General features: G+C 45.9%; 1 protein-coding gene across 1 annotated transcript in view; it reads right to left on the reverse strand.

Annotated features, from left to right (window-relative positions):
- Nucleotides 1-487: 487 nt before the first annotated feature.
- Nucleotides 488-20,461, reverse strand: part of MYO1H (myosin IH) — a 127,969-nt gene continuing 107,995 nt past the window's right edge. Inside the window, exons 16-32 of the mRNA XM_036904014.2 lie at nt 20,283-20,329; nt 17,651-17,731; nt 16,895-17,000; nt 16,038-16,155; nt 14,019-14,132; nt 11,567-11,643; nt 10,194-10,262; nt 7,678-7,762; nt 6,809-6,968; nt 6,108-6,191; nt 5,232-5,325; nt 4,983-5,038; nt 4,005-4,140; nt 3,521-3,591; nt 3,290-3,387; nt 2,214-2,313; nt 488-1,135 (exon numbers count right to left, since the gene is read on the reverse strand). Of these exons, the coding sequence (XP_036759909.2) occupies nt 1,079-1,135; nt 2,214-2,313; nt 3,290-3,387; nt 3,521-3,591; nt 4,005-4,140; nt 4,983-5,038; nt 5,232-5,325; nt 6,108-6,191; nt 6,809-6,968; nt 7,678-7,762; nt 10,194-10,262; nt 11,567-11,643; nt 14,019-14,132; nt 16,038-16,155; nt 16,895-17,000; nt 17,651-17,731; nt 20,283-20,329 (1,553 nt within the window). The 3' untranslated portion in view covers nt 488-1,078. The remainder of the gene's footprint in view (nt 1,136-2,213; nt 2,314-3,289; nt 3,388-3,520; nt 3,592-4,004; nt 4,141-4,982; nt 5,039-5,231; nt 5,326-6,107; nt 6,192-6,808; nt 6,969-7,677; nt 7,763-10,193; nt 10,263-11,566; nt 11,644-14,018; nt 14,133-16,037; nt 16,156-16,894; nt 17,001-17,650; nt 17,732-20,282; nt 20,330-20,461) is intronic.

Below are 20,461 nucleotides of genomic sequence, written 5' to 3' on the forward strand. Positions count from 1 at the left end.
GGTCTTTTGTAATCAAGTTTTGTTTTGTTTCTTTTTTTTCCAAAGAAGTTCCTGTTTGTTTGTGGTGACTGGGGACCTGTGCCCGAGACAGCCCCAGGCGCCTCTTCCATCGCCCCCTGCGGTGGCTGAGCACATTGGTCACAGTGCAGGGACGCCACCTGTCCCTCAGAGCAGCCATTCAGGACCCAAATGTGTGCTCTTTAGGGCTCCACCCAGCGTCCTGGGGCACATCTGTGTGTCACTAACCTTTCTGTCTCTATATGCTATGAAAAAAATGCTGTATGCTTTAGAAGTAGCCACTGTATGTTGTACAAGCATCGGTGGACATATGTAAAATAAAAATCATAATGCTTCATTCAAATCTGTTTTCTGGGTCTTTTCAGAAACACCCAGCACAATCAAGGCATTGAACAGAAGTGTAATTTATAGCAGAGGGAGTAAGGCAGAGGTCCTACATTCTACTTTATCTCCTTAAAGGTACCGAGGGTGGAAAAAATGAGTCATTTTTCTGTAGTGTTTGAATTTAAACCCTGAAAGGAAGTCTTGGGTAGAAGCGCTGCCGGGCTTGTGGAAAAGCAGAATGAATCAGCTGGTGTTGTCACTACCTTAATACTGGGGAGGTCGGGTGGGAAGAGGTAGGTTCCAGGCTTACCATCTGGAATCTAAAGAGTCTATCAGATTGCTTTAAATGAATGGAACTTGAAACCTAAGTTCAAATTTTACAGCTTTATGAAATTCACTTACTCTCAGACCATATATAAATACATAAACATGCCTCAGGGACAGCTTGATAAAAGCCCAGAATCTGTTTCCCACCCTATAATGACACGTTCAAATACCTGCTAAGTGTAGGTCCTATTTGGGACTCTTTAAACCACACGCCTTTGGGTGACTTGAGGTTGGCTCTCTGAAGAGGACATTTTAATTTGGTGCCACAGGGCAGCTGAGAAGCTGGAGCTGGGCTTTGGTATAAGATGGCCACTCACTTTTCTTAGATGTGATGCTTTCCGAGCTGCTGTGATCTTCCCTTGGATGCAGAGCTTAACTGGATCAAATTCCCACCTCCTGGGTACTTTCCTCAGTTGGAGCCAAAATGGTGATGAGAGAGGTCAGAGGACTTCATGCGGATGGACACCTTGGGAGAGAGGCCACGTTGAGGTTTAGAGACCCTTGGCGTTTGCCTTGTGGAAGAAAGCAGTATTACCCAACCGTCAGCATCATCAACGAGAAGCCAGCCCTGCCACCACCCACACCCCCCTTGCCACTCCCCAGCACCCCCCATGAGGCAAGCCACACTTAGAAATGGGCCCATGAGGCCTGTTAGCACCTTCGGCTGAGCTGACCAGACAGTGTGACTTCTGAAGACAGACCTGATCCTCAGGGCGCAAGGTTTAAGACAGCAGGTAAACAGAAAAATCACCTTGCATTGTGCTTAGGGGAAGTTCTGTTTTAAAAGACTTGTATACAGTTAACACCCATGAAACAATTTTATAGTTAAATGTATATAAATTTAAATGTGTGCATGACAATACTCGGGGGTGGTGTGTGTGTGTGTGTGTACACGTACAAACTACATCTTGAAGACTCAACCTGTTCAGCTTTTACTGTGTCAGTTTCCAGCAAAACTGGATCAAAATAAGTTCTGTGAACTACTTGCCTATGAGGACTGCCAGGGAGGGCAGAGCACCAAGCCCCCCGCCTTGACTTCCTAAGACAGTGGCTCCCAGGCCTCTGCTCCTTAGACCTGGGATCGCTTCCCTTCCAAACACCAGGCCTCCCTTCCAAACACCAGGCCGCACACACCCCAGCCTGTTACATCAGCGTCTGGGGGTGAGACTCGAGCCCTGATAGGTTTTGAAGCTCGCCAGGAGATCCCAGTGTGGAGACCTAGAGAACCACAGTGATGAGGCGGCGTAAGTTTCACCATCTAGTGAAAATGTGGGTTTTGACATTTAAAACTGAGAAGGAATTAGTGTCAACTTCCAGTTCTTGGACAACTAAATATGGTAAACCTCTTCTCTCCCTTTTCTTCCAGGGTTTGAATCTCTCTAGTATCAATCTATTTTTGTTTTTCAGATGTTGAGTAAGGAATAGAGGAAGACATGAACTATATTGTGATTCTAGTCAGTATATAAGGAGTGACAAAGTGGTAGAATTTTCATCTAGTTTCTCATTTAAAATTGGTTACCTCCCTCCCCAACGCAGCCACTCACCACTGTTAGCTGTCCATTTTTATCTTTATAGATTTGTTCTTCTGGCCCGGTGTCGAAAACGATTGTGCCTTCTTTTCCAGGACTAATATAAAACTGTAAACTTAAAATGCACAAAATGATGAATCACTTTGTTTTTCTCCTTCAGCCTTTGGTCTGCAAAAGAAATTCACTTATGAAGCTTTACTAGTTTCAAGATTGAATTCCTGTTTATTGCAGTTTTATTGCATATCTAAGTAACGAAAGGACAGTCATGTCCACAACCAGGAAGTGACACATTGAATCCCATAAGGGGCCAATGTGATGTCTGCAGAACCACCTCTACCTCTTCAGGCTGGAACTCACAGTGGGCTGGGTCTTCCCTCAGACGTACAGCCCAACAGAAACACCACTCTCCAAAGCACCCCCTCACTCTCCCTGTCCACAGGGGAATTTCCTCATCGGATTATAAAGACTGGAGACTGAATAGAAGTAGCCTGCTTTCACAGGGGCTCTGTGCCTGCTTCAGTCTGAGAATGAGAACCAAGCATGGCCTTAGGATCCATTCACTGTCCCTGACTGGCTGTGTGACATTGGGCAGGTTGCTGAACCACCTGGTGCCCAGGAAATGGGAAAGGTGGCACCTGTTGAGTTGTTGAGAGAATTGAGTAAGAATACTTAAGTACTGGGTATTTTTCATTTACGTCTAAAAGAAATTATTGCCCTTTTCCTGAATCAGTCTGTAAGCAGCCTGCAAAGCTGAGGCCCACTGTGCTCAACCACCTGTCCCCAAAAACAGGCATCGACAGCAAAGTGTGTCATCTGCTCTGGCCCAGAGGTCTCTCTTTCACTTGGTGACAGCTTCCCTCTGGGACAAAAGCACCACCTTTGAAAACTGGATGGTAAGACCCCTGTTTCCCTAGGCAAGGGAGGGATCACTGACTTGCCACTGGCAACTTCCCTTCCCCAGCCCTTACTGGCAGGCAGAGGGGAAACTGTCAACATTTGCTCCTTCCCCGATCCATTAATAAACATATTTACTTGTTTGACTTAACATATTAACTTGAATGACTTCCTGAGCTAAAGCTGAAACCACCTACCTTCCCTGAACAACATTTACAACGTTCTCCTTATTAGCCAGCATGACTAGTTTAGTAACCGCTTCAAATAGGTGCTCACACTGTAAGACAGCGTCCCCCTGAGGTGGAGAGAGGACACACTGGGGTCAGTAGTGGCAGGTTAAAGGAAAAATGCTCTCCAGCACCGAGGTTTCACGGTGGGCAGTGAAGTGACGTGGCAGTGTTTCTGTGGGCCTGGTGACCTTCCCTTACCTTTTGCTTGTTGCCCTCTGGCGAGACATGAATGACGAAGATTCCGTCACTAAGGTTGCTCGTAGAGACACCTTAAGACAGATCCAAAGTTAGGGCCCAGGAATTGAACAGCTTGACATTAATACAGGAAAAAGAAGCACTCCTATGGGCTCCCTGACCCCATGCATTTTCCCTCCCAGCTGGGCCCAGCAGGACAAAGGGAGTCCAGCAGTCCGCATGCTGCCTGCTACGGGGCTGTAAAGGTCTGGGCTCCGAATAAAAAACAGGTCACGGAAGATGACTACTGTCCAACCTGGGTGGCTGAGTGAAGGAGGCACCATGCATATTGATGCCAGACCAAGAAGCCCAGGCTGGGCCCAGGCAGCCCCAGGCTTTATGGGCACTGGCACTTAGGTCTTCCAGCTGAGGGCCCCTTCATTACTGGTGTGCCCAGAAGCTAAGACCACCCAGTGAATCGAAGACCCAGTGATGGCCTGCTTCTTACCTTTGAGTGTGAAATACTCTATTTTCTGTTTGATTTTGGCAAGTTCCACCACATAAGCTGCTCTCTGAGTCAGAATGAGCTGCCGCTGTCGCACCTTGAAGCCTTTCCTGTCGTATTTAATGACCGGGATGCCATACTGCAAGGAGGTCACCATCACTACTCAGGGAGGTTACTTCATGGGGGGACGGGAGCACATGGCCAAGTTCCTTGTCACTCAGACTCTGGTAAAGTTGCTTAAAACACTCAGACAGGGACGAACAAATTTTACATAGGCTTTTTTCCTGCACCCTAACTCTCTGCAGGGTAGATTTTGAGTCCCAGCTCTGCCCATGGCATTGCTCTTCCACAGAATTCAAGGCCATGGCCACCTGCCTCACAGGGCTGCTTTGAGAGGTCAACAGAGATGAAAACGCTCTGCAGGCACCGAAGCCCTCACAGCCAGAAGGCAGTCCAGTCCAGCACAGGTTTGTTCTGGGAACCAAAAGTGGCAGCAGCCCCTGGAGCCACACTCACCAGCCACTTCATGCCAGGTGGCATCCTGTGCACTCACCCATCAACCCCGTCAGCCCCTCAGGCACCCTGTCATCCCTATTCACAGAAGGACAGAGGCCGAGAGAGCTTAAGGAACCTGCCCAGGATCGTGCAGCTGCTAAGTTACAAGGCCTACATTGGCACCCTGCCACCTTCTCATAGGGCATGTTTCATGACTAAGTTCACAGCTGAAATCCACTCAGTTTCATAGAAAGCCAAACACGGTTCCAGAGTGACAGATGAGGACCGAAACGACGACAGGCATCTAGTACTCACGCAGCCCCTGCAGCCTCAGTGATACGCAGAACGTGGCAGTTGAGAGCCCAGCCCACCCACAGGCACCTCAGCACTGAAACGGCTTCCAGACACTCTTCCCGTGGAAAACAGACCCTGTTTGCAGACTCCGTAAGGGAATCCCATTTGAGGTGAGGACACTCGTCTTCTTACCTGGATGTTCTCTTTGCTGAGGATTTGAAACACTTTGGGGTGAATGTCTGCTTCATCTAGGGAGGGAACCAGAACACAGCAGACCATCACTAAACACTACTCCTGTGTGCGAGAGAGCCCATGATATCACGGCCGTCTGCGACCAAGGGCGCAACTGGGGAAAGGGCAGTCAGGAAATGCTACGAAGTCCAGCTTTTGACTTGTCTTAAAATAGGAAAAATGAGAACACAGATGAAAAAGTGTACTTACCTATCCGAGTGTTGGCAAAGGGTTGACTTAAACTTTCTGCATAGCCTTCCTTCTTCCCCCTGAATATTTCACTTGTAACCATCTTTTGCTGCATCTGGTAACAGATAATCGAAAATACAGAAATGGTAGCCACGAGGCTCCTTGGGACAGAGGACCTTTAGGTCCATGGCGGTGCTTGCTTTCCTGGAGAAGCTGGGGGAGCCTCGTCACACTGCCGTACAGAAGTCGGAACACATTCCTGGCTTTGGCCAAAGTTCCCTAAAACATACCAGTAGAGACTCCACTGGCTTGTCTCTTGCACTGGCTTCCTTGAAGTGGAATTCTCAGAGTTTCAGAGAGCGGTTTCTTTCCTTTAGGTCAGAGACTGGCAAACTACAGCCTGCGGGCCAAATCCAGTCCGCCACCTGGTTTTGTTAGTAAAGTTTTTACCATTCATGGAAATGAATGCCATTCATTTACATTGTCTCTGGCAGCTTTGGGGCTACATCAGCAGAGCTGAATAATTGTAACAGAGATCCTGTGGCCCACAAAGCCTCAAATACTATTCTCTGGCCCTTTCCAGAAAAAGCTGCCCTGCAGAAAAGCATAACCCAGACTTCCAGCAGAGAAGGGGTCAGGCATTCTCTGTAATGAGGGGGCCATGTGGATCCCATACCAGAGGTGACAATGTGAGCGATGCTACTTAAAACAGATGCCATTTAACAAGGGCTCTGTGCTACTGGCTACATGGGTTTAATCCTCAACACATGTACAAGGCATGGGCCTGGTGTGACCCTTGGCTTACAGGTGAAATGCTAAGGACTGCTGACTAGTAGTTTCTCTGGCCAGCACCCACCCTTCACTATTCTGCCACCCACCTGCCCACCACGTCCCTACCAGCACTTTCCTCTCGGCTGTGATCCCATGGCAGTAGTTCTGCACCAGGTTCCTTGTGCACATTTTCCTGAGCAGATCCGATGCCTGCATGGAGAACAGACTTCTTTTCCACTTGCCTTACTCATTCCCCCCCACCACCTTGGCCTCTGGCTACCAAAACAGAAGCTTAGAGAGCTCAGTTGAATTCAGTTTGGTTTAAAGTACGGTGTTAATATTCAATAATCAAAGAAAACAGAAAATCTTGCACTAACATCACTATTGCTAAATAGTGGTTCTTAAACCTGAATGTGTTCTGAGCAACCTAAGGACCTGGCTAAAATAAGACTCCTAGAGGTGCTGCCTCAGTGGATCCATACTGGGGCCCAGGAATCTTACACTTGCCCCAGTTTGTGCTCCAGACTCAGGGATGTCCTCAGAACATTTTTTGAGAAACACTGTTCTAGGTGGCAGTCGCTAAACCCATCTGGAAGGCTCCATCAAGGATAGAAACCATTCAGAAGTGCTCTGTGTAAAAGACCTCTGTTGGCTTTATAATTCTAGTGAGGATATTAAAATTCAGAGGCATGAGATTTCCTGTGCAGCATGCTTACAAGGAAATGCTTCGCTAAGGCAGCCCTTTCACGCCAAGGGAGGCAGAACAAAGGAATACAGAAGTTAAGCTCCATCAGGGCCTGAGCCACTTGCAACAGTTCAGTCCTTACATTTTCCAACAAGCCAGGAGGCCTCAGCCAGCTCTTGTCCAAGACATTCTTTGGGACATGATACCGAAGGTTCAAGATATAATTCCTGCGCACCAACATGATAAACTCCTCATTGTCAGGACAAAGGGGCTTGTTGCGATTGATGAATCCCTTAATGAACCTGAACAGGAAAGTGTTTTGTTAGTTTTCTGGCCCATTTCTTCACTGCAACTTGCGTTTCCTCCCCATTTGCTGGATTCAGAGGAGGCCAAAATAGTAGAAATTACCTTGATCTCCATGTAGGGCTATATATTAAATGTAGCCCACAGGCCAGATCTGCCCCCAAAGATAGGTTCTACTTCACCCACACTATTTTTGGTTTTGCTTTGTTTAGTTGCCCACAAGAACAAATGGAGAGAAATTACATGAAAGTCTTCCTTTCCAGCTGTCTTTGGGAGGAAAAAAAAAAATCAAAAGATGCAGCAACACTAGCCTGGCATTTGTCCATGGCAGCGGTCAGCTAAAAGGAAGCAGTGACTGCCCCTCAGGTGCACTGAGCTTTCTGGTTCGCCACAGTCCCCACCATACCTTACTGTCTTATCCCAGCTCATGGCGCAAGACATGGCTGGCATCAGAAGGCTTCTGACTTTGTGACTTTTGAACTAGGCTAAGAGAAACTATAAAACATACTGAGTTGTGATCACCATCAAACTAGGCAGCTCAGAGAAAAGAAATGGGGCTGAATTCCTGAGCTGATATCCTGAAAGGAAGATTACCTTTCTGAACAAAGCCAAAAACCTCAACCAATGCTCTGCATGAAGTCCGTGACCATGCTCTGCAGCCCACCAGCATTTTGGGACTTCTCCTCCTTACTGTACCCTAGAACTTACCTCCTTATAATCTGCACGGCCCACTTTCTCCTTTTGGCCTCCATGCGAGCCAGGGCTCCATGCCAGTAAGCTTCAAGTTTGATGGCTGAAAGAGTTCACTGCTGGCATTAGAAGGTCAGCACAGTCACATTTAAATACCAAAGGCTTTTTCAGAATTATTCATCCACTCCGCAAACATTTGGGTGCCCACCCAGAGCACTCCAGGGATGGAAGGTCAGGTGTGTGTCATCAGCATTTCCCCAGGGATGCTCAGATGGACAAAGGAACACAAGGTCCAAAGGGAAGCCCCCCTTTTTATGCAAGGGAGCCAGTTTCCTAAGGTCTTTGAGGGCAAGAAGGTATTTGTGATGGCAGATTAGTCTTGGACTACATTTGTTTTGTTTCACCCAGTGCTTGTTTGATTAAGTTGTCTATATTTAAAAGTTGGGATACACAAATCAAGACACACACAGATTTCTGGCTTATTTCCCAATTTTTAAATGCTCTTCAGATTTTTACACTTATTCAGATTTTTCTAAATACTTTTTATTCCTCAGAGCAGCATTGTTTCTGTTACCAAAGCAAACAACTGGAAACAGCCCAAATGTCCATCAACAGAATGGCTAAATCGTAGTGTACAGCACAGGGGTCAGCAAACTACAGCCCTGGGGCCAGCCGCCTGCTTTTATAAATAAATTTTTATTACAACACGGCTGTGCCCATTCATTTATATATTGCCCCTAAAGCTACCTTCATGCTACAATGGCAGAGCTGAGTAGTTGTGACAGAGACCATATGACCCACAAGTCTAAAATATTTACCATCTGGCCCTTTAAGAAATAATTTGCCAAAAATGAACAAACGGACTACATCAAGCTAAAAAGTACACCATCAGCAGAACAAAAAGGCATCCTACGGTATGGGAGAATATCTTTCTAAACAACATATCCAACAAGGGGTTAACATCCAAAATATATAAAGAACTCAAATGCCTCAACACCCAAAAGGCAAATAATCCAATTTAAAAATGGGTGGGGGATATGAACAGACAATTCTCCAAAGAAATTCAGAATGCCAAGAGGCACATGAAAAGATGCTCCACATCACTAATCATCAGAGAAATGCAAATTAAAACCACAATGAGATATCACCTCACACCAGTAAGGATGGCCTCCATCCAAAAGACAAACAACAACAAATATTGGCGAGGTTGTGGAGAAAGGGGAACCCTCCTACACTGCTGGTGGGAATGTAAACTAGTTCAACCATTGTGGAAAGCAGTATGGAGGTTCCTCAAAAAACTAAAAATAGAAATACAATTTGACCTGGGAATTCCACTCCTAGGAATTTACCCAAAGAAAACAAATTCTCAGATTTACAAAGACGTATGCACGCTTATGTTTACTGTAGCACTATTTACAATAGTGAAGATATGGAAGCAACCTAAGTGTCCATCAGTAGATGAATGGATAAAGAAGAGGTGGTACATATACACAATGGAATACTATTCAGCCATAAGAAAGAAACAAATCCTACCATTTGCAACAACATGGGTGGAGCTAGAGAGTATTATGCTCAGTGAAATAAGTCAGGCAGAGAAAGACAAGTATCAAATGATTTCCCTCATTTGTGGAGTATAACAATGAAGCAAAACTGAAGGAACAAAACAGCAGCAGACTCACAGACTCCAAGAAGGGACTAGCGGTTACCAAAGAGGAGGGGTGAGGGGGTGGATGCGGAGGGAGGGAGAAGGGGATGGAGGGGTATTATGACTTGGTGTGGGGAGAATTATGGGGAAGACAGTGTAGCACAGAGAAGATAGGTAGTGACTCTGGGATCATACTACACTGATGGACAGTGACTGCAAATGGGGGGGACTCGATAATATGGGTGAATGTAGTAACCACATTGTTTTTCATGTGAAACTTTCATAAGAGTGTATATCAATGATACCTCAATAAAAAAAACAATAATTTGCCAACTTTTGCTATAGTAGAATACTATGCAGCTATGAAAATGAATCTATACATATCTAGTGGTCAAATTCAGAAACAAAAATGTTGCAAAAAACATACAAACAGTATAATTTCATAAAGTTCAAAACATGCCAGCCTATAAATATATTGTTCAATGATGCAGTCATAGATGGTAAAACTATAAAAAAAAAAACCCACAAGGGAATGATAAATGCAAAATTCAGAAGAGTGTTGTCAGGGTAGAGGGGACTGAGAAGTGATGGGAACAGAGGGAAGGGCACTCATGGTGTTAGTAATGCTTTTATAAAGATTCTTTAAATATGCACTTGTTAGGGATCACATGAAACACGTCCGTGGAACAAACAGGACCCAATGTTATATCCTCGTCACTGGAGTAAAGATGAAGTACTAGACCCCAAGGCTGCCCCATGCCAAGGTCTCAAGGTTGGGCAGCGGGAGGGAAGGCACGAAGGAGCCTGGGCCTCCAGGGCCACGTGGACGAGAATGAAGCCTCGGGGCTCTGGCCCAACCCAGACCGGCAAGTTTCTGTTTAATCCTTACCCGCTTGTCTTTTTCTCACGTATGCTCTCCTTTCCAGGCAGCCTTTGTATGTGGCTTGAATTCTTGCAACTTAAAATAAAACAGAAGTTTTGGTGAAAGGGCTTTCTTGGGCACCTTTGTAGCTGTGACCTTCACAAGGGACACTGGCAGGGGTCCTCAGGGTGCGCAGTGTGGAGCTGACAGGAGGCCGACGCGGCAGGGCGGAGATGAGAGCGGCTGCTCACACTGGGCCTGGCTGTCGGCACTCCAGTGACTCGCGCTTCCGCTTTCCTCCCCGCCAGGGTAAGGATCAGACCCACCGGCAAGAGTCCCGGGTCCTGAGGGCTGCTGGTCTCTGGTTCGGTGCTAGCATTAGATTCCATCCTTACACCCCACCCCGCCAGGCGGGCCTCAGCGCATGTTACACACTCGAGTGCAGACTCGGGGTGAAGACCACGTGGGGTGCGAGGCAACGCAGCTCCTCAGGCATGTGGGCGCAGGGCTGCGGGACCACACTCACTGGCCCTTGGCTTCTCCATTCTCTGCCCGCAGGCTCCACACAGTGCCCCCGGGCTCCCCACAGGCCAAACTCACCCAGGGCCCTGCTGCCCAGCAGCGTCCATTCCCTGGGAGCTGGCAGCCACCACCTGCCCATTAACCGGGTCCCGGTGATCTGTGCCCACTGCTGTCAGGGTCCAAACATGAGACCACCAAGCCCAGTGCTTACAAGCCCAAGCCTGGAAGCCAGCCAGACCTGTGTTCAAACCCCAGCTCTGCAGCTTCGTAGCTGTGTGGCCTTCAGCAAGTTACCAACATCTCGCGGCCTCAGGTTTCCTGAATGTTAGGTGGAGACCACATCACTCCCTTGGTGTGCTCTGAGAATACCATGAGACGGTGCGTGTACAGGGCTTTGTGGGCGCCTGGCACACAGTGAGCACTCAGATTGCTCCAGCAGAGCTGTTCGCAACAGTTTAGATTCCAAGGGAGAAGCCCTTATTCCCCTAGTAGTTGTGATTTTTTTTCTGCATTCCCCCACCTCCATCCAATTTTCTCATTTACCATTCACAACCGCACATCCTAGCTGTAGGCTTCAAAGAACACCTTCCAGTATCAGATACTTACACAAATGAGGTTTCACAACCTTCATTTAAGGTCTAGTGTGGCACAACGGAGTTGGATCTAAGCTAGAAAAGGGGCAGCAGTCCAGGTTCCAAGTTTCCTCCAAACACTCATGAAGGCATAAATTCTTATGCATCTTATCATAATCACATATCTTGTTCTGGGTTCCCAAGTGAATGTTTCTAATAGTACATCAAACACCTGTGTTTAAGATGTATTCCAAGCTAAGCATATGCATTGCACTTTCTATTGAAATCAAGGCAGAAAAATCATACCTAGTTGATGTTTACTAAATTCAAAGGCATCTTCAGTAGCAAACAGAGTTCTGGGGAAACGAATGAATATTTTGGTTCTAGAAGTAAAAAAGAAAAAGTTTTAGTGATCCCTTGGTTAATTGCCATCCGTATTGGATTGAAAAGTGTTGTCCCCCCTCCAGCTTCACGTCTACTTATTTAGAAACAGAGTTTCTGCAGATGTACTCAATGTAAGGATTGAGGTGAGGTCATACTGAATTGGACCCTAAATCCGATGAGAGTGTCCTTATACATGACGGGAAAGGAGGCAGGGAGGTCCAGGCAACAGGCCCTGTGAAGACAGAGGCAGAGACTGGAGTGATGCGGCCATAAGCCAGGAGCTGCTGGAGGCCAGACTGGGCAAGGAAGGATCCTTCCATAGAGGCTTCAGAGGGAGTGTGACCCTGAAAACACCTTGATTTTGAACTTCTAGCCCCAGAACTTGTGAGAGGGTCAATTTCTGTTGTTTTCAACCAGCCAGTCTGGGGTACTTTGTCAAGCAGCCCTAGGAAACTAATACACATCCTAACCCAGAGTTACCTCCCTGGGCTTTAAAAAGTAATGACAAAGAAAAAAAAAAGACAAACAATACGGATCTAAGCAAAGAAGAAGATCCCATTAACCAGCAAAGATAAATTGTAAATACTGATCTCATGTTCTATACCCCACGCTCTGAGGGGAACTTCCCAGGGCAGCCACTGGGAGGCAGCGTGCACCACACCAAGTGGTCCCGCTTCCCCATTTGAGCTTAAGGAATGGGGACAGATAACCACCTCTGACCTCCAGGGCCTGCCTCCCTCAGGATATGCTAAGCCCAAGTCCCTTCAGGAGCTGGCTTGGAAAAGTAGCTGATTCTTGCAGCAGGCCCCAGAACAGAAGCGTAAAGCTGGAGAGGGGTCAGGGTGGCCATAGAGGGCTGTGTACAAGTGGGATGTAGGCATTGGCACGCAGACCCCATGGGCAGATTCAAAGACGGAGATCCCTGCAGCTGGAATCTTCATGGCCTGGAAGTAAACCCTCTACATACTTGGGCACTGTTCCTTATGAGCAAATGAACCCTGACAATATAACTAACAGAACAGACTAAAATCTTTCCGGCTCACCCTACAGAGTTCTGCCTCAAGGCTTCTAATGCGTACCTAAGTTCTGCTCATGGACAACCACAATTCTATAGTAGCAATACTCGGGGGTTCCAGAATACCACTTCTGGGATGTTAGAGAGCCTTTACACCCCGTAAATCCCAATATCCCCTCTGAGAGGTCCTGCTTACATTTGAACAATAAAAGATTAGGACCCCAAGCTTAGGGGATTCATCCTGGTCTCCTCCCTCTTTTGCAAGCTTGATCCCAGCCCCATTAGGCTGAGAACACAGGACTCCTTTATAACATAATCTCCCCCCAAAAGGTAGTGATAGAGTCCTTCTAACCTCTGAGGGTTTGTAATGTTGAGATTTATATTAAGATATATATTTGGTGTTTGTCCCATTCTAGTGTCACACCTCCCAAAACCCTTGTAATTTCCTATGGGGTTAGGGGCATCTTTTTCTACAATATTTGGTGTTTGTTCCTGAAATAGCTGCAAAGTGATCAAAGTGAAATGGCTGCTTTTTATACTTCATGACAGACCCCTTTCAGCTGAGCCACACCTGAGTTTATGCTACTGAAGGGATGTTTGGAAGGCCCTAAATAAACTAAGGATGGGGCTGGTTGCCAGGGGGGCCAATCTTGAGATCAGAGGGCTGGAGCTTTCAGCCCCACTTCCTGGGAAGGCATAAGGGCTGGAGGTTGAATTAATGACCAATGGCCAATGATTTTATCAGTCATGCTTATGTAAAGCTGCCTCTATAAAAACCCAAAAAGAACGTGGTTTGGAGATCTGCATGCACCAAAGGAGGGTATGGCAGCTCTGTGCCCCTTCCCACATAGCTTGTCCCATGCATCTCTTCCATCTGGTTGTTCCCAAGTCATATCTTTTTGTAATAACCTGGTAGTCCAGCAAGTAAAATGTTTTCCTGAATTCTGTGAACTGCTCTAGCAAATTAATTGAACCCAAGGAGGGGGTCCCGGGAACCTCTGATTTATAGCTAGCTAGTCAGAAATACAAGTGACAGCCCGTTCTTGCACTTGGTGTCTGAAGGGAGGAGGGATGGTCTTATGAGACCCCGCCATTAACCTCCAGATAGACAGCATCAGAATTGAGTTACATTGTAGGACAGCCAGCAGGTGCCAGAGTATTGTGGTGCTCTGAATTTGGAGTATTGAGTAGGGGAGACCCACAGGAGATTTTCTGTGTTAAAGACCTGCATTTAAATTGAGTGGATAGAAGTAACTGCTTGTAAATCTACATAAATTCCTAAGAAATTAATTCTCCAGGCTCTAGATGGATACAGGTCATTGCATGAAACATTTTGACAGCAAATTCCCAGCCACTTACCTCCCTAACTTGTACTCCTTAGGTTTGTACCCAATGTACTTGATCAGCCGCTCTACACCCTCTGCTGGTGGCCCGTGCCAGTGCGGCCAGGTGTCTGGGCACAAGGACTTGTACCTAGGGAGAAGAGAGGCACAGGTAGAAAGATGTCAGACCTAAACACTAGCACCTTCTAGAGGTCAGCTTCATTCTGCTGTGGCGTGGCAGCCACTCAGCATAATGTAATAGACTCATCACTCTAACTTTCTTAAAATCAATGATATACACTTGGGAAGAAAGAAAAAAGGAATAGTTTCAGTAAGATAGAAGTTTTAGCCTGCTTTGTAGAACAATGACATCATTAGACACCACCCAAGAAACTCAATTCCATTCCTAGGTATGTATGTAAGAGATGTGAAAACATATGCCCATGCAAAATTATACACCAGTGTTCATAGTGTCATTATTCATAACAGACAAAAGCTGGAAACAACCCTAATGTCTGTCAATGAACAAGTGCTAAACACAAGTGGTCCAGCATGCGCAGAAAAGGTACCATGCTGGGTAAGTGAGGAGGGATTTTTCAAGGATAATTTGGGACCTGAAGTTGACTTATGAAACTGATTTCAGCACAAAGTAAATGGAATTCCCTTCTAATATGTGGTCACTGTAGAGATAACCATGATATCTGTAATATAATGAAATAAGAATTCGAAAGTGCTTGTGGACCAAGGCTAGAAGCAATCAAGCTGAAGCCTCTGGACTGGAACAGCACAGCTGGGCATGTCATTTCCCCTCCTCACTTGTACAACGTGAACAATCTAAACTGTACAAACGTGGGCTCCCCCTAGGGAGCCTTCAAAGGCAGTACTGAGGGTGGGACTGTCTGTAACTGTTTCCACTGTTTCCAAAACCCAAAGACAATTATGTCATTTCTCAGAGTAGGACCACACAAGTCAATAAAACCCTAAGTGTGTTTAGGGGAAATTGTATCAACTCAAAAGGTTAATGCTGGTTATACCCATCAGAGGTTCAGATGCAGCAGGTATGTAAATCATTAAAGTAACAGTGAGGAAAGAGATTATTAATAAGTGCATGTAAGGAGATCTCAATGATCAGGACACAAGGTTCATGGAAGAAAAACAAGCACAAACCTTGGTAGAGAAAAATCAAGATCCTTCAATTAGGGGTTAAAAAAAGAGCAAGAAAGTGCTGATGTTTCAAAGTGCAGGATCTTGAGGTAAGTTGCAATGCAAGGAATTCAGGTAAAAATGTAAGATCACGTACATGATTTTTATAAAGCTGCACTTCAAAGAAAGCCTAATAATAGGTTGAAATATGAAATTGCTGATATTCAACTATATTAACCTACAGAAACGATTTTATTAGCTTCTCTTGAAAGTGTGCGAATGTTTCACTTTCTCAGTAGCACAAACTCACATGCAGCTCACAGCCAATGAAATATTGGTGCACAAGCAATTTGGGCAACAGTAGTGGTGTGGTGGGGCTATATCATTAAATCCTAGGAACTTCCTGACAGCAGACAACTGAATCCCCATCTTATGCATAACAAAATAGTTGCAACTAGAACAGGTAGAATGAAGATTCCCACCCACGTTTGTGTGGCGCCGGTGCCCATGTTCCCATCACTCCAGTCATTTCTCTCAACAGCCCATGTGGCCAAGGGATTGCTTCCAGGCTGACTGCCCGAAACCAGCACTTGGGGTCACACCACGGGAGGCTCTTCGCCAGCGGAGAACAAACCCAAGCGGCAGACTGCCCACGTCTGCCCCCTGGTGGCCTGTCTATGCACTTGCCTTGAGTTTTCCTGGATTCTAGGAAGTTAGGGGGCTTAGTGAAGGGAAGGGAAGGTGGTAAACTGAGTCAGCCTCCTATTCTCTGAAATGTCAGGGTTCATCAGTGTCACAGATCAGCAGTTAAGAGCCAACTGAGCTCCCTGGGAGGTGGCCTTTTATTCATCACATCTGGAGATTTGCACATAGTGGGTGTGTGATTTTACTGGTTTCAGATCAACAGCTTTACCTTTGCAAGAAATGCTCATATTTCCGCCGGTACGCGAAGCCTGCCCGTCTCACCCGCAGGTGCTCCATCAGCCCCAGGTATTTGACCTGATGCCTTATGAGGAAGTCGTCAAATTTGCCTTTGGAAACACAGAAGGGAGAGTGACAGTAAAGGACCCACTGGCTCTGTTTCAATCAAGACGGGTCAGAGGTTGCAAGCTGTTTGCTGGGTCTCTCCACAGACATGTCTTGTTAAGTCCCAATTGTGTGTGTGTGTGTGCGCGCACGCGCTTAATGACGGGATTTTACAGGAAAATATGTATTTCTGGTTTCTCTTGAAAAACCATGAGATCTGGCCATTCTGGAACTAGAGTCTCACATGGCAACAACTGGCTGGAAGGAAGTAGAGCTGTCCCTTTAGACAGGGTATGCCCTCTCCAGTTTGCCACAGTCCCCATCACTCTCTGTTGCCTTACACACAGTCGGCTTCACGCATTTGCTTTTCCCGCCTGGCTTCTGTAAGCCTTTGACTGTGTGGTGCTATCATAGACCACGGCACAAGCTTAGAAAATACCCAAGTCATAGACCATTTTGAAAGATTGTTCCCTGGCTAGAGAGAAGCAATATTGCTTCCCCTTACCTCTGAAATCTGTCTGGCTGAGCTGTGTTGCTCCTGAAATTCACCAGGCTCTGAGGAATGCTCACGCAGAACCACCAAAAGAAGGCTCCCTCCCTATTCATTTACCTTCTATTATTTAAAAATGAAAACAAATTCATGTACGGAGGACAAGGAGCAAGCCCATAGTGGTTTTCTGGATTTAACCCATTACCACCTTGGTTTTCCTCCCTGTTCAATGCCCAGGACAATTCATGACTCACCAGGTTCTTTCCTCTCATTGGGCTTGATGCAACGAATGTACGAAGGTTCCTTGGAGATGAGAATTTCCAGAAGGCTGCTCAGACTGGTTTTAAACTGAGTCCCCACCTGCAGAAAGAAAACGAGCTAAGGAGACATTGCTGCTCCCAATTAATACAGGTAGGACAGAAGGTCCTAGGTCCAAACTCTGAGCAGATTGTCCTACCTGCTACCATTTTACCCATTAAGAGAAGGCTTTGGATGTCCTGTCCTGAGAAGCTCAAGCTCAGTCTGGTCAAGCAGAGACTGGTAATATCTGTCCAGGATGCTTCTCCTACTTTGCAATTACGTGATGAGTACCTCATAGGAGCTGGCATCGCTCCTGAGCCCATTACCTCCACCACCTTCCTGTTTCCTGGGTACCAAGCTTCCTGGACGACACTCACACAATTACAAGTTCTTTATTTGATGGCATCTTCCTATACCCTCTCCCACTAGATTGTAAACCCCATGAGAGCAGGGACCTTGCCTGTTTTGTTATTGCTAAATCCCTTGAGCCCCCGCACAGTGCCTGACACACAGTAGGTGCTCAATGAACGTCTACAATTGAATGCACTCGTGGCTAATCTTGGAAAGTATATATTTAAAGAACCTGTTAGAGAGTGATACTCCCAGAAAGGGAAGGGTGGCTTAAAAAGGGTAGGTAACTGGAGATAATTCCATCCTCTGGGGGGTTTTGGCCACCTTTCCAGTTTTGTATGGGCATTTTTCCTGCTCACCGTTGGTGGCCTTCTCCGGTTCTCTAACTCAGCCACTAGGAAGCATTCTCTCAGGATGCTGTTTCTGGACCTGCATAGCACCTGGAAGTAAAGAGAAATGAGCTCCACATTTGCTGCTACAGTAATCACTTAGGGGTCTTCAGGAAAGCTCATGTAAGTGTGCACAGCAGACCACAGTCATTTGCTTTGTGAGCATTTGAAGAAAGGGGTAAAAAAAATGGTCACATGCAGAAGGAAATGTTTAAATACTAAATCCACTGCTCTGTCTACTTCAGGAGGCCATCTGATTGCTCTTCCTCTGAAGGATGAAGCAACCATTGTTCCCAGCCCAGCCACCACAGAATACTGAGGTTCTTTAAAATGATCTCCAAGACACAATGTGGAATGAATAAAGCAAGATGTGGGACCACGTGCACAGTGCATGGCTGTTGTATGAAGAGAAAAGAAAAAGGCGATGCATCCACACACAACCTGGCATTTAGTATTCCTGCAAGGATACACGATACACTGGTTAGAGCCACTGACTTTCAGGAGAGGGACTTGGTGGCATGGGGCCATGGACACCAGCTTTTGTACTTCGACTGTTTTCCCCTAGACACATATTTTCAAAATAATCTATATTACTCAAACATCTTTAATGTTTAAAAATTTTAATTCGACACTACAATTTCTCTCCTTATATCCATACAATGACTTGTTCGTTCCGCCTTAAAAAGGAAGGAAATTGTGGCCATGCTACAACATGGATGGGCCTTGGGGACATTATGCTGAGTGAAATAAGCGAGTCACAAAAGGACACACACCATATGATTCCTTATATGGGACACCTAGATAGTCAAATTCATAGAGACAGAAAGCAGAATGGTGGATGCCAAGGGCTGGAAGAGGAGGGAATTATTGCTTAATGGGAATATACTTTAAATTATTGTTTAGGGGGAAATTATGACCTAGTAAATTGTTTCATCAGTTTTGTAAGGTGAAAACAGTTCTGGAGATTGCACCACAATGTGAATGGACTTAACACCTGAACTCACACTTAAAAATGGTTGAGATGGTAAATTGTATATTATGTATATTTTACCACAATTAAAGTTTTATTTATTTTTTTCAATTTTTATTTTTTAATTTTGGTATCATTAATCTACAATTACATGAAAAGTTTTTTTTTTTAATGAAAAAGATTCTCTCATTCAATCCATTCCAATTCTGGATGTACAGTGGCATGAAGGAATAATTAGCAGGCAGGAGAGAAAAAATTAGACATGGCCCATCTTCAAAGTCAAACAAAAGCATAAGGAACTTCAGCCCTGGTGAGTGAACTGAACTCAAGGTGTTCTGCGCAGGAAGCACCCTCCGCCGATGGGTTTGTGAGGAGATGGGCATGGCCCACGGGGGGGAAACCATGAGAGGTCTAAGATCTTCTTTTGTCAGCCAGGCCTCGCCACTACTCCGAGAGGAAGGGGCCATCAGAGCCACTTCACTGATGGGGAGATCTGCCTGAGACCCCCAGCCAGGAAGCGGGTGCTGAGACTCGGACCCAGGCAGCACCTCCCGGAGCAGGTCGCAGCCTGAGCAATCGCAGATCTGTCCTGAATCCCAGAGTGTGGGAAGAGTGGTCCTAGAAGAGGTAGGCAAACCTCGGGAAGGGCAGGAAACACTCCTGAGATGAACTGTTTGCGTGTTCATTTGGAAAATGTCTCCCTAGGTTTAAGGTTTTTATAAACAAAGCTAATTAATAAAGTCCAATTTTTACAAACCGGTTAACTACTTCAATACAAAATAAAGGCTTCAAAAGTCCAAGGTTTCTCTGACTGGTGAAGTAGATGGAAGGAGACTGGGAGTTTCAGTAGCGGCCCCAGGAGCTAATCTCAGCTCCAGCCCCACCTCAAGATGGTACCTCAAGAAGTCCACACTTCTCTGGGTGTGTTTGCTTACCCTCGGTCGATGTCACCCCACTGTATTCCCACTGCACCAAAATAAAACCTCTAGTCCTCCCTGGGGCCCTCACCTGTTGAGCCCTCAGTCTCTGCTCCTAACATTATATCCCTCACTGAATACATGCTGAACTGGTTAGGGGGCCCAGGGCCCTTGCACATGCTGGTCTGCCTACCGGGAGTAGCCTCTAAGCTTTCCATGGCCAAGATCATTCTCATTCAGGTTTCAACTCGAAGTTACCTCTACAGGGGTGTTTTCTCAGATTCCCTAAACTAAATTGAAAATGCCCTCCCTCAATCATAGTTCTTGTTTATTTTCTTCATAGCACTACTCACTGATGGGTAACTTATTTGCATATATATTTATTCTCAGCCACTCTCCTTCTACTTCTCCCCACAATATAAGCCCCCTGAGAACAAAGACTATCCCATTCATTGTATTTCTCCTTTGAGAAATTCCAGAGCTGGCCTAGTGCCTGGCACACAGGAGGGGCACCATGCACATCTGAATAGATCTGTTGAGTCAAGGTTTCCTACAGATGATCTTAAATGTCTCTTCTGTCCATGATATGCTGGAGTTCTCATGTAATGCACAGGACAGAAAAATCCAGAAAGCCAAATCTACCCCCAAATCACTGTCATGGGCGATACCTTGTAACCTACAGAAGCACATATAGCTGGTTATGTTTCAGACTTACTTCTTTCAGATGTCTGTAGAGGAGATCATTGTTTTTCTCCAAGAATCCTGTAAAACATTGAATTAAAAAAAATTGAACCAATGGCTTTGTCTTAAAAAGAGAAATCCTAACATTAACCTCTTGGGACTAGGTCAGAGTTTCCCAGCCTTGGCATTACTGACATTGGGGCCCCGATAACT

This window comes from Manis pentadactyla, chromosome 14, assembly GCF_030020395.1.
Source record: "Manis pentadactyla isolate mManPen7 chromosome 14, mManPen7.hap1, whole genome shotgun sequence".
Classification (NCBI taxonomy): Eukaryota; Metazoa; Chordata; class Mammalia; order Pholidota; family Manidae; genus Manis; species Manis pentadactyla.